General features: G+C 33.6%; 1 protein-coding gene across 1 annotated transcript; it reads right to left on the reverse strand.

The window, feature by feature from the left end:
* Positions 1 to 5,453: 5,453 nt before the first annotated feature.
* On the reverse strand, positions 5,454 to 25,767 carry LOC130647080 (uncharacterized). Its single transcript, XM_057452808.1, has 17 exons — positions 25,571 to 25,767; positions 24,657 to 24,791; positions 22,874 to 22,977; positions 22,217 to 22,309; positions 21,605 to 21,730; positions 21,149 to 21,289; positions 20,811 to 20,936; positions 19,770 to 20,021; positions 18,532 to 18,657; positions 18,294 to 18,416; positions 17,406 to 17,579; positions 16,601 to 16,786; positions 14,080 to 15,395; positions 9,792 to 13,860; positions 9,260 to 9,415; positions 7,855 to 8,403; positions 5,454 to 6,186 (listed from the first exon to the last, which is right to left on the reverse strand). Exons 1-17 carry the CDS (start codon positions 25,654 to 25,656, stop codon positions 5,609 to 5,611), a joined length of 8,340 nt encoding a protein of 2,779 aa, XP_057308791.1. The 5' UTR covers positions 25,657 to 25,767; the 3' UTR covers positions 5,454 to 5,608.
* Between the last annotated feature and the right edge of the window lie 509 nt (positions 25,768 to 26,276).

A 26,276-nucleotide genomic window follows, 5' to 3' on the forward strand; every position in this document is an offset into this window, starting at 1 on the left:
TAGTCTTCGGTTAAGTCATCTCTGATTGCACTTTGAATACGCCATAACAAGTCGTGTCTATGATAATCCATAGGTCTATTTAAGGAATACCCATCCTGCTTTCGAAGCTCCGATTGAAATATCGATTTTGAGTATAACACAAAATCGCCACGACTTTGTCTGGTGGGAAACTGAAAGTTGTATTTTCCAGGATTGTCTTCATGTATCGCAGACAATAATTGGAAGACTTGCTTTCTGTGTTTTATATACTTTAGCACGTTATAATACATAACATGCTCATACAAGATGGACACATCGATTGAATCACCGAGACAAACTTTATCTAAAAAAGATACAAGAATTAGAAAAACATATAAGATCAAGTGTTTAGGCATCATAGATAGGCTAGGCTTAATAGCATCTTTTAAACAAAAAGTAACCTGCACTAATAGGAATAGTAGACATGTTACAATTTGATATTTCATATTGGTCCTTATCCGGATTTTGGATTTTCTTGTATAAAAACAAATAAGATTATTTGCTATTACTACTATTAGAATTTATTTATTTATTACTAAGGAATACAACTACAGTAGACTCCCGGTTATTCGAAGCCTCAAGGGGGATAAGAATTTACTTCGAATAACCGGGAGTTCGAATAACTGAAAAATTCGTTTTCCCGCCAGATTTTCAACTTAACCTTAATGGGATGGACTTTTCTTAAGTAATTGAGGCATTGTGGTTCAGTTGAGCGTGTAAACACAAAGAATTTTTACTTTTTGAAGAAAGAATAAATTTGAACAAATTGTTAACAGGTTTTAAAATATGAATGGAACCAACAAACGACATAGACAAATATGCAGTGGCGGTCTGCAAAAAAGGAGATATTGTTGGTCATTTGCCTAAAGGAAAAACAGGAAAATTTGCCAAAACGATATTTTACTTTCTGAAGTCAGAGATGTTGTGTACTTGCAAAGTAAAAGTGACAGGGAAAAGAACTAACTTTGGAGATGATAAGGGATTGAGGATCCCCTGTTTGCTTCAATTCTCTGGACCGAAGGAGAATATTGAACTTTTGAAGAAATTGATTGAAGAGTGTAAATAGCCATGAATATTGAAACCTGATTTTTTGAAGAAAAAAAGTGTTTTAATCGCAGAAAATCAAAGTTCTCACTCGACGTTCTCCCAATAAGAAAAATTCGAATAACTGAGGGTGACTTAGCCTATAATTGGCCCCAAGGGGAATAAAAATCACTTCGAATAACCGAATTATTCGAATAACTGAAGTTCGAATAACCGAGAGTGTTTTTGCCTGAATTGGGTAAGCAGATCCAAGGGGAACGCCATCTCACTTCGAATAACCGAATTATTCGAATAAGTGCAGGTTCGAATAACCGGGAGTCTACTGTATATTTAAACTATGAAAACAGCGCATGGTTATTTTATTTAAAGAACGGTTGTTATTATTTGCTTTTAATCGGATACTGACCGGTTTTGATTTTGCATTGTAAAATACATTGCCCTCGGTGAGACATCGCAAAGCTCGGTCTGTACTTTTGACCTCAGGCTTTGTATTTTACAGTATAACATAAAAACCGGTCAGTATCCATTTTAAAAAAAGCAAATAATAAATTTTTGTAATAAGTTTTTTAATCCCCTTTTCTGTGACGTTGTTTGGAGGTTAAAATCTAGTTCAATTTAATTCTAAAACAACTTTTGTTTGGAAATTTAAGCCCGTCAGCACAGAAAGGAAGGGGAGAGGATGGGAGGACATAAAGAGTCAACGACTATCTTAACATATGATTTTGGATATGTTCTTTAATTCTTGGAGATTACTTGGAAACATTTTGCCCTTCCATGGGCAGAGGGAATGTATTGCATTTTTTGGGAATGGGATAAATTATTATGCACTTTTTGGACAGCTGAATCCAAAAAAATCATGTATTAATTATATACATATTTAATTAATGTATTCGGACTTTTACATACCGAGAGTGGTACGAGTGTTTTAAAGGAGAACTAACGGGAAAAACTACATGTATGTGTTCCGTAATAAAAACATTCTTACATCTCACGAAAACAGCATGGCATAATTTTTTTTATATTTTCGCATTTTGTATGTCCAAATTTCGTCCCCAAACAGCCATAATTACATTAACGGTCGCCGCCATTATCGAACAAAAGCGAGGGTGGTTCGTACATAATTTGTTTATTTGTGACGTCACACGACGTACATAGCTCAGCAGGATTTCTGAGGATGCTCATACTTCTTGGTTATTTACCGCGATGTTCGAACGATAAAGAAGACAAGTTAATCTCCAGTAGATCAACATCATCGTAAAAAAATAATTCTTAACAATTTAAAACATGTGAAAGTAGATAAACGAGGAAAAACTTTGAGACTGTTTTGTTTTGTTTTGCTATCACAAAATTACTTTTTTGCGCATAATCATTGGTAATTTCATTTTCAAGTCCAACAAATTAAATGGAACACTTGATGTCTTTCAAGAGGTTTTGATACAAAAATAACACAAGAAAAACTTCCTAATAATTTAAAATACACGTAACCTATATGTATATTTAGAACGATGAAACATTTTTTTATTCTCATAGAGACAATTATTTCAACATATGATATATAAAATTATTCTTAAACAAACACAGAAGACACAGGTTACCATTCCCTCGATTCGTTTATTCCAAATGCGTTTGTTTACATCCCTGCGCACTTACGTCAAACAAGTTAGTATTTTACCGAAAAGAAATTCCTAACCGACACTGTCATTGCGGTGGCCGTAGGACTACTTTGCCTTAAATTTCTCGAGAACCAAAGCTCACAAATATAAAAAAAAATAAGACAGTTTGTATTTACATTATAATTAAGCACAACTTGTTATCAACCGTTAGCTCTCTTTTAATGTCAAAGCCAAACTTTCAAAAAACACATTAATAACTATGCGGAAGATAAAAAAACACCTAGCTCCGTTGAAGTATAAAAATTATTGCTGGTGAAGTTTATTTTCCTACTTACAAAACGATCCAGCTAGTGTTTACAGTTTGTATTGTGTAAATTGTTGCCCTGAGATATGATATATTTTCATATCTTATATTTCTGTATGTCCCCTCCTAGCGCAGAATTCGTTAGAAGGTTGATGAATTTTTTACACAGTATTGCTGCAGGAGGAGTTGCATATTAGCACATATTTTTTTCTCCAAAGGAAATGGTGGCTATTGTTTTTTTTGATAGAACAAAAGAAAGTATGATTTATTTGATCCTATCTCTAATTTTTTTTGTTCGTTGGGTGATGGTTTACTTTTACTTCTTTGCAATTTTATTTTTTGACATGTTTTGTTTTTCATCTTCATTTTACCATAATATCCCAACAATTTCCCTCAACTTTGCTGAATTTCCTTTTTTTCTTCATATATCAAGAAATGTTTAAAAATTGATTTTGAACTATCAAATTACAAAATAAACGTATGTTTGACGGTAGAAAAATAATCTAAATTTACGCAGAAATAAGCAACGGTTACATTTATAATTTACAAGCGAGACTTTGAAAACAAGGCAGAAACATGCAGATCGGCAACGGATGTTTTAAATAGAAACTCCTGAGATGAACCTAAATTGATTTGCCAAATTCAGGATATCAAAAAAAATCCATCTGATCAGCTCTTAACGTAAATAGATCTGGCATTTCAGCCATCAAAACAAAAGTTGTTTTTAGAAACGCCGGACCGATCTTCTTCCTCGAGTGACGGGATCACCATGGTTATCGTAGCTGTTGTTGCTGGTGTGGTCGTATTAATTTTGGCGATTTTTGGTGTTACTGTCTGGATTTACAGAAAGAAGTACAGACAATCAGTAGATATCAAATCAAATGGTCAAGCGTCTGTCGTTTATAACTCAAAAGTCAATCCTAAAGCATCTATTGGCGAAGTTGGGAAGAGTGGTTCGTTAGTAAACAAGGGCTATGCAAATTAAACAGGTCTTTAGACGGACATGACTCATTTTAATGATCGTTTCTCTGATTGATTATATTATACTGAAATTTCTGATATTTTTCTGATATTTCTTAAAACGTAAAGTGAAGGAAATAAGGATTAACAAACTTTGTTGCAACTTTCTTGAAACAAGAATTCACAAGAATTCATTTTAGGGAAACATATAACTAGATTGTAATTTTAATAATTTTTTTGCACCATTACGGTTCCTTTTTTTTAAAACTATTTTAAAACTAGTAGTGAAATATATTTATCCGGGTAAAAGCAAAAAAATCCTAAATTTAATTCATGCATTTTTAAGAATACCTTTAAGACGTAAGCAACAATGGGGACTTACAATGTGTGACTGTATTTCAAAGGTTGAAATTTTCCCAGACAGATTCGCCGTGATGTCTAGATTGACTATCGATTCCAATGTTGCTTTGCTTTGCATATTTATTTACTCTGGTTTAAAACGGATTGTTTAATTGCTTTATTTTTTTCATGTAAGATAAATTTGTTTCCAATATGTACTGGGAATAAAGATAAACGTGTTTTTCTTTTCTTGCTGTACTATTTTGCAATACATTGGGTGCTAAATCCATTCGTTTGCCCTCAGTCAGTATTTAAAAATAAACAATCTTATAAAAATTCATCCCCAGAAATTTCTCATTCAACCATCGATTTGACAATTAAATTTGAGTTTGCTGCTAATTTTGCAAATAAAATTACGCATTATTAATAGAAATGCGGCTTAAAGGGTTGCGAAACAAACTACGAGATCAAGACAAAAGAAATTAACATATACTACAACTATGCATTTTACTTTCAGTATGACTAATGTGCTACTTTTTTAAAAATAAAAACACCCTTCTGGTACGTAATTTGTTTAGTGGTAAAATAAACTGCAGTCTGTGCAGTACACACATATCAGTAAAAGTGACTTTTGGGTGGGAGTAACATAAGAGTTAATTGTTTTCTTTAACCAATGTGTGGAAAAGGTAATAAATAGCTTGGAAAAGATTTTAAAACCATTGTTGAGAGCATGGTGGTTCTATGTGAAATCCTTTTGTTTGAAGCGCTTAAAATGACACTATGTTAAATAGTTTTTATCTTCTAACATATTATTACCTCAAAATCATCTTGAAAGAAAGAAGTAATTTACAATTTTTGTCCCGCTTCTTTTCACCATGTTTATCTTAACCTGTGTAGGGTTGTGATCATGTGATTGTATATTTTCAATATATATTCGTTGACGCTATTTTACGCCTTAAAGTCGAAAAAGACTGAATATAAAACATGCTTGTCGTAAATTTTAAAACATTTTCTTGCTACTAACTCTTTCTATCCCGAAAAGGAGTGCATTTTTTTTAAAAAGAAAGTAAAAAACTTCGCTGCATGGCCCTGTGCATTTGGATAGGGCGCCCCGCAACTCCTATATCTTGTAGGAGATTCAATCTACTTTCTGGAGGGTCCAAAAAGTCAATAGATTTAGAGATATAACTTTTCTAAAATGATAACTAAGGCCACTCACTCTACAGGTGGTAGGAAGAAAAGGGTTAAAAATCCACAATTTGGTGTCATAGCATAATTTAACTACCCTTTTTTTTTTACATTAGTCATATAACCTTAGTTGTTCGTAACTTCAGCACACGGAAATTCTCTTCCTTTTTTCGTTCAGCAAACGAATAAATTTGTAAACTTGATAGAAACCATACCGATAAACTTCCAATGTTTTGTTCATGATAAACTTATCTTTGTTCATATCATCCGTGTAACTTATAGCAAAATTAACTATAATAATTTTTTCTTTGTAAAACGGCACGATCTTTTCTATGACTTGTCTAGGAATGGGGTTTAAAGTTATGACTAATAACACTTTGATTTTGGACAATGAGTTATAGTCTTCGGTTAAGTCATCTCTGATTGCACTTTGAATACGCCATAACAAGTCGTGTCTATGATAATCCATAGGTCTATTTAAGGAATACCCATCCTGCTTTCGAAGCTCCGATTGAAATATCGATTTTGAGTATAACACAAAATCGCCACGACTTTGTCTGGTGGGAAACTGAAAGTTGTATTTTCCAGGATTGTCTTCATGTATCGCAGACAATAATTGGAAGACTTGCTTTCTGTGTTTTATATACTTTAGCACGTTATAATACATAACATGCTCATACAAGATGGACACATCGATTGAATCACCGAGACAAACTTTATCTAAAAAAGATACAAGAATTAGAAAAACATATAAGATCAAGTGTTTAGGCATCATAGATAGGCTAGGCTTAATAGCATCTTTTAAACAAAAAGTAACCTGCACTAATAGGAATAGTAGACATGTTACAATTTGATATTTCATATTGGTCCTTATCCGGATTTTGGATTTTCTTGTATAAAAACAAATAAGATTATTTGCTATTACTACTATTAGAATTTATTTATTTATTACTAAGGAATACAACTACAGTAGACTCCCGGTTATTCGAAGCCTCAAGGGGGATAAGAATTTACTTCGAATAACCGGGAGTTCGAATAACTGAAAAATTCGTTTTCCCGCCAGATTTTCAACTTAACCTTAATGGGATGGACTTTTCTTAAGTAATTGAGGCATTGTGGTTCAGTTGAGCGTGTAAACACAAAGAATTTTTACTTTTTGAAGAAAGAATAAATTTGAACAAATTGTTAACAGGTTTTAAAATATGAATGGAACCAACAAACGACATAGACAAATATGCAGTGGCGGTCTGCAAAAAAGGAGATATTGTTGGTCATTTGCCTAAAGGAAAAACAGGAAAATTTGCCAAAACGATATTTTACTTTCTGAAGTCAGAGATGTTGTGTACTTGCAAAGTAAAAGTGACAGGGAAAAGAACTAACTTTGGAGATGATAAGGGATTGAGGATCCCCTGTTTGCTTCAATTCTCTGGACCGAAGGAGAATATTGAACTTTTGAAGAAATTGATTGAAGAGTGTAAATAGCCATGAATATTGAAACCTGATTTTTTGAAGAAAAAAAGTGTTTTAATCGCAGAAAATCAAAGTTCTCACTCGACGTTCTCCCAATAAGAAAAATTCGAATAACTGAGGGTGACTTAGCCTATAATTGGCCCCAAGGGGAATAAAAATCACTTCGAATAACCGAATTATTCGAATAACTGAAGTTCGAATAACCGAGAGTGTTTTTGCCTGAATTGGGTAAGCAGATCCAAGGGGAACGCCATCTCACTTCGAATAACCGAATTATTCGAATAAGTGCAGGTTCGAATAACCGGGAGTCTACTGTATATTTAAACTATGAAAACAGCGCATGGTTATTTTATTTAAAGAACGGTTGTTATTATTTGCTTTTAATCGGATACTGACCGGTTTTGATTTTGCATTGTAAAATACATTGCCCTCGGTGAGACATCGCAAAGCTCGGTCTGTACTTTTGACCTCAGGCTTTGTATTTTACAGTATAACATAAAAACCGGTCAGTATCCATTTTAAAAAAAGCAAATAATAAATTTTTGTAATAAGTTTTTTAATCCCCTTTTCTGTGACGTTGTTTGGAGGTTAAAATCTAGTTTAATTTAATTCTAAAACAACTTTTGTTATTTTGTTTTTAGTTTTTTTTTTTATTATTATTATTATTTTTATTGATAATACAAACATTCGCGAATATGTATGCATTCTCAAAATGTTTCATTCGCCAAAGTAAAACTACCAAATTCTATTGGCCAATATAGATAAATGTTAAAATTACTACGCACCTATATGGAAGAAGTATAAAAAACAGGTTTTAATCTATCCATTTTATTGGTAAAATTAGTAAACAAGCATTTGAATTATACTAAATAGAAAGAAAAAAAATCAGTGGAAAAGACAATATACAATCATTCGTACCTTTGTTTATTAGTTTATCCAGTACCATTTTACATTTCCTAATTAGAACTGTATTGTTAGATGCAATCAACGCGTATTCTTTCTTAGGATATGACGCAATAACTCTTAGTTCTCTGATGTTATTATTATTCGACATTCCGATTGCAATAACTGAGACATTCATGGCTTGCATCAAAGTAGACACTTTTCGTGCCAAGTAAGACCCACTGTCGTGATATGAACCGTGCAATAATCCACCTGTTATGGCGATTACAATTTTAGTGCTTGAATGTGAAGTTGCCAACATAGCTTTTGCTGCGTTTAACGCATGCGATAAGTATCGCCAATTTCGAGCACGGCCAATTTTCTTCAAACTAACTGGAAATTGATCACGTTGGTCTGTTAAACGATGAAGGATATGTATCCAGCTGTTATAAGCGATAAGCCCAAACTTCACGTCGCTTGTGTTTTTATACACACTATAAATGTGTTGCAAAAAATCAATGGCCTTTCTTTTTTTGTGTCGAATGAAATTGTAAGAGGAATCTACCACAAAAACAATGTCGGTTGCTGAAAAAAAGATGAGAATATAAAGTGTATGTGGACCGTGCAAGAACTCTGCGAGTAAGTCAGCTAATTTGAAAAAGTTGCACAAAAAAAATCGAAATGAAGAAAATATTATCAAAAACAGCAAGTTCTGTAGCTCTGTGGATCTAACGCACACATGTGCGTTGGATCCACAGAACTACAAAAAATTTACATTCCATGCGACTTAAAATTCTGCAAGTATTTATCAACATAACATTTAGAGCAAAAAGATTAATGTCGAACGAGAACATATCAGATTTGATGGGTGTGTCTCTTTTTGGGGAAATTAGTAGCTTAATTTAATTACGCTAAGGGAACTAAAGAGGCGTTAGTGTATGCTTTTTTTATCTAACTCAAAGAGTACTCAAAAATCTGCTTGTGACAAAAGAATGACGTAGGGAGAGAAAACCATTTCCGGGACCAAAATACTTGTTACAAGCTCGTGAGCTTGTATTAAAACGCAAATGTGTCCTACAAGAATGGAAATTTTTGCCTCTCTGAGCACCGACACGGGAGTCGTCGTGTGTTCGAATCTCATCTTGGTAACTATTTTTACTTTTTTTTTTTTTTTTTCTTTTTTAAAAAGATAAGACAAGTGTTCAAAACACTTGTTTAACTAACTAGTAAATAAAGGTGTTTCCACCAAACTTTTTAAAAGTGAATGTAGGCAGAATTAACTGAATTAATGAATTTCGCAAATTTTGGGGTTTGTGGGTTTGTGGTCTTTCTTCTTCCTGTTCGAAATAGAGAGGAGTTCAAAACACAGCATGTTCAAGATATAGAGATTCCACACATAGCAAATCGTAAAATTTTACAGACACTAGAATGTAAATGTTACCTCTTTTATAACAATCTGTTTTCTTGGTCGAACTGGTATCCTTAGTAATTTCACCATTAGCACATTTGATGCAAAAAGCCATCCCAGAATGCGGTTGGAATTCACCACGTGGGCATGGTCGACACAAAGGTCCATAAGTACCAATCGGGCATTGTGCTACAAAAAAAGGGTGAAGAAAAAATTGGGATGTTAGTTATATTTTAGGTGTTTTAGTTAGAAAGCTTTAGTATTGTCTTATAGAATTAATTTCTGTTATGCAGGTTATAAACTAAACAAGCTGCAACTACAGACATCTACATTAAACAAAGTAAAATTTGTTCCTAGAATATCATAGCTCTGGCACACTGACTAGTGTGGTCTATTATGGCGAACTCAATTTTCATTTAATTTCAATAACCCTGAACACTGATAATAAGTTTTTAATTATTATATTTTTGTAGTAAAATTTAAATATTTAATAATATTAAATATTAGATCGCGAAGGTTTGTGCTTTTAAGGTATATTCAAAAACATATTAAAAGAGCAACTTACCACACAAAAAACCATTGTCTTGTAATTGATAACCAGAGGAGCATATATTGAATTTGTATTGATAAGATACGCTATTGTTATCAACTTTCAATACGCTACCATCATCACTTATAAGTGTTTGATTAAGAAATACTTTCGTCACGAAAACTGCGGCAGCATTTGCAATATCTTGACGTGACTTCGAAGTTTGATCTAATAATTCTTCGTAGTTGCCCTCCGATTTCGTCAGTTCAGGGTCGGAGCTAATATTCAGACTGATTTTCCCAGAAAGGGTGTTATATCGCAAGCCAACCTCTAAGTTGGAAGTAGATCTGATTTCCTTGACAAGATTTGAGAATATTATGTTTGATGCCATTGAGCGTGCAGATACTGTTATAACCAGATTTTGCCGAGCAGGAACAGTTTTAAGAATGTCCAGCCTTACTTTTTCACTTTCATCCTTCCCGTACTCATTCTTAGCTCTGCAGTAATAGTGACCAGCATGTTTTTTATCGGAAGATTTCACAATGAGCAATGGTTCGTTTTCACCTTTTAAAATTTCATATTCTTTATCGCGAAAACTTTTAAAGTACCATTCAATGGTTGGTTTTGGAAAGCCTGATGCATTGCATAAAAATATTGGTTCAATACCACCAATAGGAGGAAGAAAATAATTATTATTCTTTGGTTTAGTAATAATTTCAGGTATAGTATAAACACGTAACAGAATTCCATTGCTGACTGCTTCACCAGTCATTGAAGATACGACGCAAGAATAAACAGCACTGTCTTCCTCGAGAGAGCTTTTAAATGTTAATAGACTGCTTGTTTCACCATCAAGGATTTTGCTCTGTTTCATCCACTTGAATCTGATTGGAAGAGCGCTAATGACATCGCAATGCAAGGAAACATAATCGCCAGCCAATACTTTAACGCTGTCAGGAGTAGGTTTTATGAAAGGTTTATCAGCACAGTGTAGAGAAGATGTGTTAATTTGACTAATTATCCCAGAGAGTTCGTCAGTTTTGCTTTGTAGATGTTTAAAATCAGAGAGGTCAGATGATAATGTTTCCTCCAGTAAGATTCCTGATGTATTTATCAAACGGGTAAAAGAATCTTTAGGAGAGCTTATTATGGTCGCCAAATTAACTAAGGTATCAAACGCAAGCTCTGTGCAATCCTTGAAATTGAAACATGTGTTAAAACTTCCTGTAGTAATGTCCATTTTCTTTTCGATTTCTTCCAGTATGCTAAATGAGAATCTTTTTTGAAAGAAACTTTCTACTCTGATTTCAATGGAATTCAATAATTCTTTTTGTGCTAAGCTAACAACGTTATTGGAAAACGATGATTTGGGAATAATCGTTAATCTTTGTGACGGAATACTTTTTCTTTCCTCAATGATGGCCTGTATTGATTTCACCGTTTGGCTTAAGAAATCTAATGTATTTCTCAAAGTCAAGCAAGATTTTTGAACAGCAGAAGCATTTGCGTTGATGTCTGCGTTCCAAGAAGTGAATGGTAAATCAAGAACTCGACCAGGTTTAATTACTCCCACATCTCTTCTTTTTCTGCTTTTTCTTACGTTGATTTTTTTGCAAAGAGACTCAACTAAGATCTTTCTTCCGATAGATTCCACTGACAATCTTTCATTGTTTAGATCAAATATAGACTGTATTATTAATGCTGCATTTGATTTTATATTTATCACTTTTAAACGGAGTTCAACAATTGCATCTTTTGGCGAGCCGACGTCAAAATTCATTTCCTTAATCTTTAATACATCTTGTAATCTTTTATTATTTTTGTATTGATTTGATAAACATAAGTCTGTTCTTAAAATGTCTTTTATGTTTAGTAACGTCTCGTTTGCAAATTTAGAACGTTGCATTAAATTTGCGAGTTGATAGGAGGTAATGTTTATTTTATGCTCGTAGAACAATTTGTCCACTCTTTGTTTCTCTGCTTCTATCTGTGCCAATTCCAGCTTATTTTGCAACTCTTGAATGGAGGAAAATAAGTCTGTGTAGAACTTAGGGATATGGATGGAACTTGATAGAAAAAGTTTGCGTTTTTTCTCACAATTAAGATTAAAAGTAACGCAGGAAGGTTTTGTAATTTTAGCAGCACATTCATTTATTTTACAATTGCATTCCCTGGGGACACTAAAACCTGTTTGGACACTTTTAGTCACATAGAAGCAATCCGACACTGGTCTTTTTATTGTTTTGATTTCCATTTTTGTAAGGGTGCAAGGTTCCTGGACAACATAACGCCTCGTAACAACTTCATATGATTTATCGCAAGAAGAAAATAATCCTCCTATTAAGCCAATAATTCCACCCACAACAGCACCAAGTGGTCCAGCAATCATTGCACCTACCGAAGTCCCAACAGCTACCAAACTTGTCTCAAGTTGTTGCCTTTGCTGTGCCTGTACAGCAGGATCTGGAGGACATGTCCCGGTGTATACCGGTATGAAAGCATACCGTGTTAGGCTACAACTACTTTCAAACGATACCAACCTACTGGTCTTGATTTCTTGTTTTCTTTGTTTGCATTTTAATGTGTTGATGTTTTGTTGAATTGTGTCCTGACAGATGTCGCATTGTGGCATCATTATACAAACATTTTGACATTTTTTCCACCTACAGACCTTTTCAACGTTCTTTTCTATAAATTGATTAAGTTCCGGATGATTTGTTAGGTAAGATCCTATTAAAGTTTGGTTTTTGTGTAACTCTAATTGAATTTGAGAAAGTACCTTTTGAGCAAGTCTAAATGATCTGGAAGACACATGCAGGTTATTTCTAATAATTTCTTCATCTTTTTTTTCTTTGAGAAGTTTGTAAGATAACTTATCGGCATGCACTTTTAACTTTTCCATTCGACTAAATGTTTTGGTTGCAATGCTTTCAAGATACTTTTCTGTGATTGACGTCATGCCTGAAGTCTTATAGCTTGACCCATGCATGCTGGCGAACAAATTCTTCCATGTTGCTTTCTCAATGGATACCATCCCTGTAATACTGAAAGAATCGAGTGACCCCACACTAACGTTCTTAATTTCATACTTCACTGCAGAATTATCAATTTGAAATTTCAGATCGTAATTGTTCCCAAATAACTTGACAGATGCTTTTAATGTTCCAGAAAAGTTATTGCTGTTTTGATCAATTTCTAGGATCATCTCATCATTTCTTTGCATTGCCAACGTACTTGAAATCTGTTCATTGGATCTGAGTTTCACTTGAATGTACAATTTACGACTTTTTAGAAATCTATGATTGCATTTGTGGCAGTTGGAAGAAATGTAATTAAATATAGTTATGTCGGCTTTTTTTAAACATAACTTGTGAACACAAAACTTTCCAAAGTAACTTAACCTCGATCCTTGATCAACAGTGTTAATATTTGACGTCAACACTTTTAATTTAATGTTCTCAATTTGACTTATTCGAAGCAACAAGTTCTTCACATACCTTTTGACTGGTTTACCTTGTGGAATTCTCTTTTGTAGAGAATTCAAGGCAGCTTTAAGATCTACTACACTGTCTTTTAAAACTTTTAGTTCGCTAACTGCATTCTGGTAAATAACATTCCTTTTCTTTAATAAACCATGCAGATCTTTAAGTTTTTTATTAAGTGAGGAAAAGTAATAATTTAAAATATCTTCATCCTTAGGAAGTAGCGATGCAATTTGGCTTTTGATACCAGCTACCATACTGGGTAAAGTCACTGTAAGCAGTCGAAGCTGTAAATTAACTTGCCGCTTATTGCTAATACCCATAACTAGTCCGCCATTTACATTATAGGGTAAGTAGATGAGGAACTTTTCGTCATCTGGTAAAAACCGGAACGTTGCATCTTCATACTTGAAACTACTCGATGTACCCTTAACATAAGCAAACAAGCCTTTATTTTTACATAATGGACATGACTCGGTACCACCAACATCACCAAATATTTCCCCTCCTGTTGTAACGCCTGATAAAATAAGATTACTGTTGAGCAACGGGAAGTTCATTTCATACGTGAGATTTCCTTGAAATGCATAACGTATTTGGTCATCAAATTTTGTGACAATTATCTAGAAGAACAAAATGTTTTAGTATTTTTACTAACAAAAGAATGGTATTGCCTTTTGAGAACATGTACCCAGCTAATAATTACTAGATTTTGAGTTAATCATTCCATCATTTTATCCCAAATGAATGAATTGGATATATTCAAAATGTAAAAAAAAATACATATTTAAATATTTGACTGTTTAAGTTCGAAAAATCAGACGTTTGATTATGCACATTACCTTGTCGAAGTTACCATGCTCAATGTAAAAATTTCCAATCATTCTTAACTTCGCCGAGACTGTTGTTATACCACCTTTCATTCTCAATGTGATACCACTCTTTACGCAATTATTTCTTGACATAGGTATTAAGTTAAATTCCAAACATTTCTCTGGCTTAAGAATTGAAAAACCCTTTACTGTTAGTCTTATGTTTTGCAGACTGACATCCGCAAGATTGTCAGTAAAATCGAGCGAGGCGCTATTTGGTAAATTTACATGAACTACCTTTCGACATAGATCTACTGCAATACAATATTCTTTTCCTGTTTGACCTAACTGCTTATATATAGTTGATATTTGAAAGATTAACGGCATTGTTGGTTGGTAGACAATGTAAGCATTTCTGGCAAGTAATGGTAGGCCAACGCAAGAAGGCAATTCCTTGATCTTGGAGCCGAGACCAAAAGTTGATTTGAGATTCTCAACAGATATGAATTGACCGACGCCAGGCTTAATGTCTAACCATAACGGCATATATTTTGATAAAGTTTGTAGAAAAATGATCTGAAAATAATTATTGTCAACTAAATAATCCATATTGTTTTCATTTTGTTCAATCCCATTGCAGGTATTGCAAGATTCTTTAATACTTCTTGATTTTAAAAATTTTAACATTTCTGTCTTTGGATCAGCCCAGCGTTGTTTGTATAGATTGTTGAAGGTCCCTTCGTGCAAGCCAACAAAGGATAAGGGAAAATCTGCATGACTTCCTGCAACAGTAACAAACCCGTGTGTTCCTCTAAACCAGGAACATGTTGATTTAAAGTAGATAGCTTTATACCTCTTACAAGCTGTGATAGGGTTAACAATTTGACAGCTTTCATGTAAGAAATTTTTAGTGATTTTAACTACCTTTCCTGGTACTTGTGGTGGCGTTACAAAGACTTTGCTTGGTTGGAGTTCTCGAAATGACTTTGCGTTTTTACCGAATATTTTATACTGTACCAACAACTGTCCAAGTCTTTTTGGAGTAATAGTAAAGCTAGCTTGAGTTGACGGAGAGTAAATGTATAAATCTTCTGGTGCGAATGTCACATCATTAGGATTTGCAGTAAATGGATGGATGGAGATATAATCATCAGGTTTTGCTGTTACAATTATTTCCATTGACGATTGGTTTACAGTTAAATAGGAATACGCTAATATTTTTATTATTCCCTCATCGCATTTTTTCCCAGCATACCCAGTTTTTTTGCAATCACAAATGAAGGATGTCTTTTCTTTGATGCACTTTCCTCTGTGCTGACAAGGATTAGGGACACAAGGAGTGAAAGCTAAAAAAAATAATAAAGAATTAAACACTGACATTACGACAAATGCTTGAGTTGACCAAATATGAATTTCCAAAAAATAAACATCCTCTTAACACCATTTTTGCTTGTCTGCTGCACAAGTCTATTAGTGGTCAGTAGATGACACCAAATGGACTGACAACACTAAATTTAAAGTATCCTGGAGTGGGGACTCGAACCTAAAACCTTATGGCTATAAGCCCAATGCGCTACCATTGCACCACATACCCCACATAGAAATGCACTTACAGTCACTTTACAGTTACATGTAGTCTCCCATTTTTTGAAATTTATTTTTAGATGCTACAGACACAGATATTGCTTCTTGGAAAAGAAATAATTTTATAGAATTTTCCTTTGGTAGAGATACGCCTCGCAAACTTTCAAGGCACTGGACAAAAAAGATTGAGATAAAACAATTTTTAAGAGGGTAGAAATACGAAAGAAAGATGTTTGAACGGCATAAGTTAGAACAAAGATGCTAAGATAAAACCTCTAACACGAATAAAGCAGGATACAAGAACATCGAACCAACAAACACAAAGAATATACAAGTGTCAAAATGATAATTTTTCTTTTAAAAACTAATTATTAGAACTTCCAAAAATAAGTATAAAAATATACATTAAAACATGCGAAAAAAAAAAATCGAAAATTTAAAAAAGCGTTTGAACACACAAGATATAGATTTCATTGGTATGGTTTCTAAGAGCTAAATTTTAAGATTTTAAGAAGTTCGAGTCAATTGCATAATAAACTAGTGCGAATACCCGTGCTGCACACTGCGCTAAGTGCTTAACCATATCATACATCAAGGCAAAGAGCTTGCAATAGTGCACCCCTTTCAGCATAACTTAATTTTCTAAAACAACTTTTTTGCAACTTCAATTTGAATAAAATTACAGGATATAACAAGTGTTTATCTAGCAACACTCAAACATTAAACATGTCTGTCTGACTCCTTACTTTTTATCTGGGTAGGCAAGCATAGGCTAAGCTGGAACTTCCTTTAAAATTACACTTGTGGTGTAGATGTTAAGGGAAATAATAAGGTTTGCAATGATAAGATGCACTTGTACCTAATTAAGTGATAAAGAAAGATCAAAACAGCATAAGTAACTAGTTACTAAGCTAACTCAATCCCAACATTTATTAGGTAGCTTGTCATGTAATGTAAAAAAACCTACCTATACAGCTTGCATTATTCGGTGACCAGGATGTTTTTCCATTCTCTACAACACAAGAATTGAGTGAACTCCCTTTCATGTAATAACCTTTAGAACATTTTGTCAAGCAGGTTGATCCAAAGCGTTCCAAACAGGGCATAATCACTGCGCCATGAGTAGGTCCATTGAAAGATGGGCACATTTTAGCTACAATAGAAGTGGATTAAATTCGTTGAAATTGATACAAAGATGTACGCTTAGCTATATATTTATACAATTTTTCTCTCAAAAATAAAACCCTAACGTACTTAATATACCTAAAGTTCTCTAACTCTATTTTATCATTATTCGAGTTATTTTTATTTTTTCCGAGAGTTTGAATTACATATATGTAAACAGCTGAAGCAGTTGAAATATACCTTATTAGTAAATAGCAGAATAACGGCTGAGTGACTAATGTTTTGTATAGCAAACAATTTTTTTTACTGATTTTGTTTAACTGACGATTTATTTTTACCAACTAACTTTTTGTCTATTTCCTCTTTTCCCTACCTTTTTGGGGCATTAGAAATCAAATGAACCAAAAATAAGAGTATATTCGTTGAATATTTTCATTTTAACATTCTTAGTTGGGGATTAGTATACAAAAAAAGAATTTATAACAAGATATTTTGTACATACTTTAAGTTTAATAAGCTTAAAAAGTATTTCGAAAAAAAAGCGACAAAATGTTTGAAAACTCAGTGCGTAAAAGTTGACTAAAATTATCGACGACTTTTCTTACCAATAAAGTGTTTAACAAAAATAAAAAATATATTTTCGTTACCTGAACAGGTGGTATCCCCATTAGACCAGGTGCCAGAAGATTGACACGTTCGATTAGATGAACCAATCAGATTGAACCCATCGTTGCAGGTGAAATTGCACGACTTATCAGTGACGTAACCGTCGCAGGATAGTTTGCCGTTAATAGGTGCGGTTATTGTTTTACATGGAAGGGCTAAATATAGAAAATTTGTTAGAAGGTTAAGTTAGAATGGACAGTGGAATCCCGTTAAGACGGACACCTTTTAAAACGGACATCCCGTCTAAACGGACTGTAATGCTTGGAATAAATTGATTTTGAGTTAAAGTCTCATAAAGAAAAAACGGACACTTATTAAGGCAGGCAGTCATTTTTGCACTATACAAAAATTTCTAGTGTAAACTTTTCATACATTCGTTAGAATGTTTGTTTGATTATTTTGAGAAGAAAAGCGAATCGCGTATTGTATGTGTGTTAGGAGCGCGAATTCCGTTCATGTTTAAAGTCCCATCATGCAGTTCCTCCAAACTTGCCTTCACATGTTTTATACCAGTATAGTATGTGCGAGAAAATGAGCTAGCCAATGTACATTTATGTCGTTATGACGAATAAATATAACTTTAACTTTCGTTTTCGACTTCTCTGTTTACATATTTTAATGCTCTGATTGGCTGTCGCAATTTTACAATAAAAAGTAGGATTTGTTTCTACCTTTTTTTTAAAAGCGCGCGCGATGAATCATGCAGTAACTTTATTTGCTCAATGCATGCTTAATTAGTTTCTCTGACGTAAAAATACGCGCGTGTGTGACTTTTCTGAGTTTAGCAAAATGCTTTTTAACCTCGTTTCCAAAACCTTTCCGGTTTAGTAACCTAATTCGGTTGGTACCAAGGAGGCTGTCATAGTTACCTCTGCAACTGAATCCGTCTTTCTCTAACTGGTAACCGGGTTTGCATGAACACGTGAACGAACCAATCGCGTTGTGACAATTTTGTTGACAGTTATCCAACTTTTCTCTGCATTCATCAATATCTAGTATACAAATAACGTTGAATGCTCGTATTGAATATAACATGTCACCATTTACAATTTTTGATTTATAATTTTTTATAAACAACAAGATAAGAATTAATAGTTGCATAATAACCATTGCATTTTCTTTGACCAACATCCAATCTGTAGCCTACTTCGCAACTGCATGTGTATGATCCAATAGCGTTGTGGCATTTCTGTTGACAGCCGTTGTTTTTTTTGCTCGAGCATTCGTTGATATCTTTAATAAAAGTAATAATGCTCAATTAAAAACGACATGAATACTGAAATATAAATTTCAAATATAAGATAAGATACTGCACATACGCAAAAATTGTCCTCTCAAAAAATAGCTTTCAAGCAGTCCGTATATTAAGATCCCTCGCAAAGAAGCACCCTTTTTAACACAGGTTTTGAAAAGGCACTGCGTCGATTAATCAACCTCCTGAAAGAGAGGCTACATTTAATTGAGATTTTAAACAAGGTCTTTCATTATTGCTATCATTGTATCAAAAGTTGATGCTGGGATTTTTTAAGGGGATGATTGAATGATTAATATTATTAAGCTACAATTGAATACAACTATTGAATACAAAAATAACATTTCTATTTTTATGGAGTCAAGAGTTAAAAACTAAAAAAAAAAATCTTATTTTCCCCACATTTAGTAGAGTATTTAGTATTTGGAACAGACAACTTTCGTCATATATGTTCGACTAAAAGGTTGACTTACTTTGTATTATATGCAACTATGTTCAAGGTTTGTTTTCAGCTTTGTGTGGGCCTTTATTTTTCGTCCGTGCTAAACCTCAGCATAGCTTAGCATACGCAGCCTAACCTCACAGTGAAAGTGTGAAAAAATATAACCTCACATTACAATTATTTCTTAAAACAAACACAAAAACAAGTGGTCTGTAAAGACACCATGTACTTTTAAATCTGAGCGATGTAGAAGAATCCGGGTCCGGATATTTCTGTTCAAACGAATTCCCTTTCGAGCTTACGCTTACATCATCATTAAAATCGAAAGCCGTTTATAGTTTCTCGGCAAGTTTTGACTACGCCCGGACGCCCTGAGGGCTCACGTCAATTCTATTTACGCACAGGTTTGACGATACTGCTATCCATTATAACGCAAACGCATTTTGTACACAACTGTCGTGTTAGGTTTGTGATATGTAGGAGAGATGCAGGTTTTAGGGTGTTACTGGCTAGGTTCAAATCTGATGCAAAACATTAATAGCAACTTTGGCAGTTTCAGTTTTTAGTAATCAAATTTACAAGTGCATTTAAAAAAAATATAAATTTCATTTTCAAGTTATCTTGATGAAACGAATGATAAAAATCGCTTACCTCGGCATGTTGTCTTGTCAGGTAGCAAGTAAAACCCACTTTTACAAGAACATTTGTAGCTACCGAAGCTGTTTGTACACACTCCGTTGTTATTATCACATGGCCTCTTTTCAGAACATTCATTAATATCAAGGCATGTCTTTTCGTTGCTTGTTAAACGGAAGCCGCGACGGCAAGCGCAATTATAAGAACCTATCATATTTCTGCAAAGCTGATTGCATCCACCATTCAGGGTTGCGCATTCGTCGATATCTATTTATAGAAAGGAATCTAAGCAATTTTTATGGAGAATGCCTTGTAGGCAGCCCACTGTCCAATAGTTCGCATTCAATACTGCGACCAATCACTACTCCACAAATTTTTACCAGTATTGACAAAAATATGTGTTTATTTGAAAGAAGGTTGTTATATTGCATCAAACCGAACAAAGAAAAACTGAACACTAACAAACCATTTAATGCGTCTCCTTTTGAGGTATCTGTGCACTTTTTTGCAGCACTCTCCAATTTCGCGCCTTTTTGTAGTTTCGCGCTATTTTGTATATTAAAAGAAACAGCATGCATTGCGCGAACAAGAAATATAGGTGCTTACTTACTTACTTTTGATACCTACTAAATCACTTAAGAAGTGTCCTCCCTGATTTCCTGCCGTGTTGCGTCAACCCTATTTAATCTTTTTTTTTTTTAAATTCTGAATTGGAGTAGGGTAAAAAAAGACTCACTATTTTCCACAATCGTATTACAATAAAATTATCTTACAAGCGATTTACTTGTGTGTGTTCATTTTTAAACGCATAAAAAAGAAAGACTTTGGAATTAGTAGTAAGGATATACGCTTTTTTGTAGTAATTTGCTTTTTAAGAATATCAGGCTGTGGTTTAAGATTAAAAACAATTGGTCTATTGTTTAGAACAATAGAGAAATAAGAATAATGACCAGTTTGATTTGAATTTTGATATTCTCATAAATAAAAGCGTTTATTTGAAGGTCGAAGAGGTATAAATGTATATTTTATTGAGTCAAAATCAAATTTCTGTGTTACCTTTGCAAGAATGTCCATCAAGGTCCAACTCATAACCAGCCCGACAAGCACACGTATATTCACCCGGTTTGTTTAAGCATATCTGTTGACATTGATTTGAAGTTGAGGAACTGCATTCATTTATATCTACAAAAGAAATTTACACTTATGGAAGCAGTAAAATTGATTTTGCAGGCTAAACGCCATAGAAGATCTTAAGCTCAACCTTTTATTAAAAGCCAAAGTACTGTATATCAGGAAATAGGCTGTTACGTAGTGGATCTATTCTTGGACTCACATTATATGTGATGCATTGCGTTTAGTTGTATTGTTTCAGGAAAAAAACGATATATAATCACCTTCGCAAACTTTACCACCAAGCAATTTAAACCCAAATGAACAGGAGCAGGAAAAACTACCAATATTATTATTACAGGTTGCGCGACAACTTGGAGTCTTTAGTGAACATGTGCATGGTCTGGTGGAACATTCATTCACATCTAAATTTAACGTTTAAAGCGGTAAAAATTGATAACGACATTAAAAACTGTAAATCCTTGTGGTATGTAGGTGATTCAGACGCTGTTGAGTCCTTAACAATTTAGTTAAGAAAGTCTAGAAATAACAGAGTAATAACAGAAAATCTGCACAATAGTAATTGGCTTTAAAAGTTGGATCATACTTTTGTGACATTTGCAAACATGGTTATTTTACATAAAGAGCTTCTACAGGTCCCTAAGGATTTCAAAACAGTACTTTAACCGTCATACCGGTCAAACTTTAAGCAAAGGGCGAAGACTTTGGTCATTATTCACCTTTACATCGTGGATCCTGTGGTGTTGAGACAAATTTTCGGAAGCCAATCTTGCACGTGCAAGCGTATGTTCCTGGCAAATTTACGCACTGTTGTTGGCACGGAGAGGATGTGCACTCGTTTCTATCTGAATGAAAATAAATTATAAATGTCACATTTCTTGATTTATCAATTCATGAATTTATCGATTAATCAATTTATGAATTTATCGATTGATTAATTTATCGGTTTATAAATTCATCGATTCATCAATTTATCGGTTTATCAATTATTCGATTTATCAATTTATCGATTGATCATTCTATCGATTTCTCGATTTCTCGATTCATCAATTTATCGACTTATTGATTTATCAATTGTTAAAAAAAAGTAAAAAATCTCACAAATCTTTTTGCTTTTATTGATAAAAAAATTTATTTAACAAAGAAACTATAAATAGCATCGGGAAAACACTAACCCAAAATGATTGTATATTCAATGCTGTAAAAATATTAAACAAATACAGATTAATAGTTATGTTTAAGGCGTGTTGTATATGCTTGGGTAAATAAACCGATATAGCTCTTAGCGAAAGCATTGTTTTATTGTCAATAGAATATGATCCGGTACTTACCAGTTTGACATCGATTCCCAATAAAGCCTGATTTACATTTACAAACATTTGGGCGAATGCATATGCCTTTATCACATCCTGGGTTGCAAATTGCTAGAAAATGAAATGACGACGTAAAATACTTGGTAGCGTTAAGTAACCCAATTCATCCTATTTCTAAAACATGCAGAGCGCTTTTTATGACAACCTGGTTCTCAGGAGTTATAAACGTCCTACACTGGAGCCGTTTCTGCTCGACGTTAGACCGAATATTTTGGTCCCAAGATTTACAGAAAAAGGTTTGTAGAAAAAAGCATGACTTCACCCATTGCTTTATTACAAAAGGGTACAAAAGTAAAAACAATACCAAAATGTTTCAGTGGCATGTAAGAATGTAACAATATTTTTATCAAGGAAACTTAGATGTAGGGTTTTTCGCTAGTATTTTTTTAACAATTTGAGTCTTCTATTGCTTATGAAATTTCGCTGATTAGAACATGTGTTTTTTATTTGGATAAGGTGCACGCTACTTTAAAAAGAGACAAAAAATGTGCAGTCGTACTTTAGATGCCCCCAAAAGGTTTTTATTAGGTAAAAATCCGCTATTATTGTATTATCATTAAACATGGAAGAGCAAAAAGTTGTATGACATAATTAAAAATAAGAATAAATACTAACGGAGAGGACATTCGGAACCAGACCTTGCCCACCCTTGACAACAATAATGATCTTGTCTGTATCGAACAATCAGGTAATTTTGATAATATGGCACGGTGTACGTCCTGCAAGATATAATTAACATGCATACAAAACATGATCATAAAAGATCAGCAGAACCAGTCAATTCCAAATTTTTACAAAGAAAAATAGTCCTTACAACCGAAGAAAATTAAAAACGGTGTTCAGTGCTGCAGGGAGCAAATTTGTTTTAATGGGGCTTAAATTTAAAATCTATATGAGGGACAGAGCCTCTAGATTACTGATAAATGCAATGAAATATAATAGAATCGACGCAATGGATCGGTTTTTAGGGGGGAGTAGGGTAAAGTGGTTATTTTGCCACCCGTTTCATTTTATTTCACTTATCTTGGATAAGTTTTATCAATAGTTTTTGTTTTTTTTATTAGAAGATGTTGAAAGTTTAATTAAGCAAAAATTGTATTTTTGTACTAGAGGTCACAATTGATAATGCCCAAAATTATTCAACTCGACTAAGTTCTATCTAGAAGGTAGTTGTTTTTTTCAAATCCTGATAAATTGTAAGTGCAAGTAGCTGTCTGAAAGTATTGTTTGGAAGAAATTCTAGGTAAATTTTCGCGCAGAGTAATATTCATCTGGCATTAACGCATTTTTCCTTATATTATATTAGCATACATACAGGTAGCTCCCCGTAACTCGAATACCGGATAACTCGAACATTCATTATATCCAATCGTTTTCTTGGGTCCCTTAAACACTTGTTAATACTTTTTTATAAAAATACCCGGGTAACTCGAACCTCAGATGACTCTAACATTCTTTAACTCGACCCATTTCTTGTCCCCTTTCAGGCTAAATTCTTCGGATAACTCGAACTTCTTACTCGAGAAACGGGAATCAAAGACCAGATAAATGTCAGATTTTATTTTTTTTAGTTTTTATTAACTCCTGATGTAATATAGATAGATAATGTCTTCTGTCAAGAAAAATTCAATTCACAAGAGACTGGCATACCTTTTTCCTCGCTAAGATTGCACCTTTCCCCCGGTAACTTTTGCCCTAACCTCTTGAAAAAATCTCTTTAATACGCATTTTAGACTAAATTCGACTTAAAGGGAGCTTCGTTTAACTCGAACATTCATTAAGTTCCTCAGTCCTTTGGATGTTTTAGTTACTAGGAGTTAACTGTAATAAAAAAGTAATCTAATACATAACAAACGTCACTCTTGCTAAACAAGAATAGCAGCAAATCAGTTTGTATTTTTTATGTTCTTCGTCAGCACGTATTGTTTTACATGACAGAATATGACGTATACTGTTTAATCTCTCATGAAACACTATGTAAGATTTAAATGTCTAAGCAGCGACAAAAATGACGAATGTTTAAGGTGTGACAAGAATTTTTTGCCAACGAGTAAATAAATCTGACGACAATCGACGAATTATGATTAGGTTACCAACATTGATGATTTAAATTTGTTATAAGTTTTTCTACATTCATATAGGTGACTGAAAATGGCAAACATTACTTTTTTTAAATGTTTTTGTTGGATAAAGTATTTAAGCGCATTTATAGTATTTGCTGCTCGCACTTAATGATGAGGAATTACTCCAAAACTAAGCTACTCTTAACATAATCATGATTAAGCATTATATATTGACACATTCGCAAAAACAGCCGTGCCTATATGTGTTTCTAGTACTATTTCCTTTTAATAGCAGAATACTTTAATAATCATTCTTTCGGCATTATTTAACATACCTGTATCGTGTGCACCTGCTTGTACAGATTCCCAAAAAGCGTTTGCAGCACTTTCTATAACTTCTGTAACCAACTCTGGTTAGACGCCTTGGTTCATAGCCATTATAAGATACAGTTTTCGAGCAGACGTTTTTTCTAGAACAGAGAAATGTTATTTACTGTCACTATAAATCGCAAAGGAAGTAACCTGGCTGAAATTGAAATATTTTAGACGCTGATCTAGGCTCACTATATGACGGCCCAACCGGGTGTTGAAGAATTTTTTAGATTTTTAAACTCCTTACAGGTTAAGAATAAAGCATCCCATTTCCTCGTACCTATTCTTGAAATTATGAATCCTGATAATCCGAGACATCATAAATGATATTTACAAGTTTTTTACCTATACAACTGACATAACATTTATCTGTCATGTTGTGTTATTTACGTATATAACGGATACTTCAAAAAGAAAATTAAATCAAATTGACCTCTACAAAAAACCTGTTTCTTCGCATTAAAAAAGGGGTTAAACAGGCACTTAGCAAATGCGATATATTTTTCATCGACATGGCTGCGACAGGAGAGTTTAACCGGATTTTTCCACCTGGTACGTGCTCGCAATCCGTCTGTGTGTGAACCAGGATGGTAGCTGCGACAAAAAAGGGAGACTGCAGAGTCCATTAAAGAAGTTCGGACAAACGAAATCCTGTACACAAGCTTAATTGTCAAGGTGTATTCCATTGTTAGCCCTCGCCAAAATAAAATATTTCCACTGTTTTCAGAACTGCTTGCGCATCACTAAAAACTTCATTTAACAAAAAAATCTAACGTTAAGACAAATACAAATTCTATTCCTGAAGACCAAATGTCATTTAATTGCTGTGTGCGACATAATTAAAAAACGGGTGAAGAGTTAATATAATAAAACTTACCCTCCCGGCCTTAATTGAGCGTCGATTATTTCCGGTAAGTATATTATACACGCACATAGTACGGTAAGAAAAACTGCTTTTTCCATTTTTTTGCAGCAGAAAGAATCATGAAACCCTAAAGTATTATCTATAATAAACAATTTCTTTAGTGTAATATTCAACTTGAGTATTTTAATATAAGAAATTATGACATTAAGAGCACTGTTTAAATACACTTTCCTTGGTCAATGACGTCACATCATTTCATCGGAAGTAAATTGAGAAGTGATTCATACGCTGACACGAAACATCAGTTTGTTGATCATACTATGAATCGCTGGTAAAATAAACATTTGTTTATCTTTTAGAAATATAACGGGAATGTAAAGAAATAAACTTGTATGTTTACAAAAAAAAATGTCGATAAGAATACCCGAAATTTTGCGATAAAAACAATGAACGTTTGGTAAGCCTCCTCAGACTATGCTCAGAGCATGTGCACAATATTTTCGTACAATACATTTCGTTCAATATTTTAGTAACTTTAATTAATTAAAACGAGATGTCACTTGAATTTTATTCTTGAAATGTGAGGTATAAATAGAGAGCATTCAACGCCCATTGACTTTAGTAACAAGTCATGGAGTTACAAATCATCCGATAATTCTTCTGCGGCATGTTTGGATTAAAGCTGGACGCACTGCCAGAAACAAATAATTGTCGGTCC

The sequence above is a fragment of the Hydractinia symbiolongicarpus genome, chromosome 6, assembly GCF_029227915.1.
Source record: "Hydractinia symbiolongicarpus strain clone_291-10 chromosome 6, HSymV2.1, whole genome shotgun sequence".
In the NCBI taxonomy this organism is placed as follows: Eukaryota; Metazoa; Cnidaria; class Hydrozoa; order Anthoathecata; family Hydractiniidae; genus Hydractinia; species Hydractinia symbiolongicarpus.

What these genes read in the sequence shown, in the direction of transcription:
- LOC130647080 (XM_057452808.1), bottom strand. Translation starts at nt 25,656, where the DNA reads ATGGAAAAAGCAGTTTTTCTTACCGTACTATGTGCGTGTATAATATAC. An exon ending in TGGTGGTAAAGTTTGCGAAG is followed by an intron (nt 20,937 to 21,148) that starts GTGATTATATAT and finishes TTTCTTTTGTAG; the next exon opens with ATATAAATGAATGCAGTTCC. An exon ending in AGCATGGTAACTTCGACAAG is followed by an intron (nt 13,861 to 14,079) that starts GTAATGTGCATA and finishes TTGTTCTTCTAG; the next exon opens with ATAATTGTCACAAAATTTGA.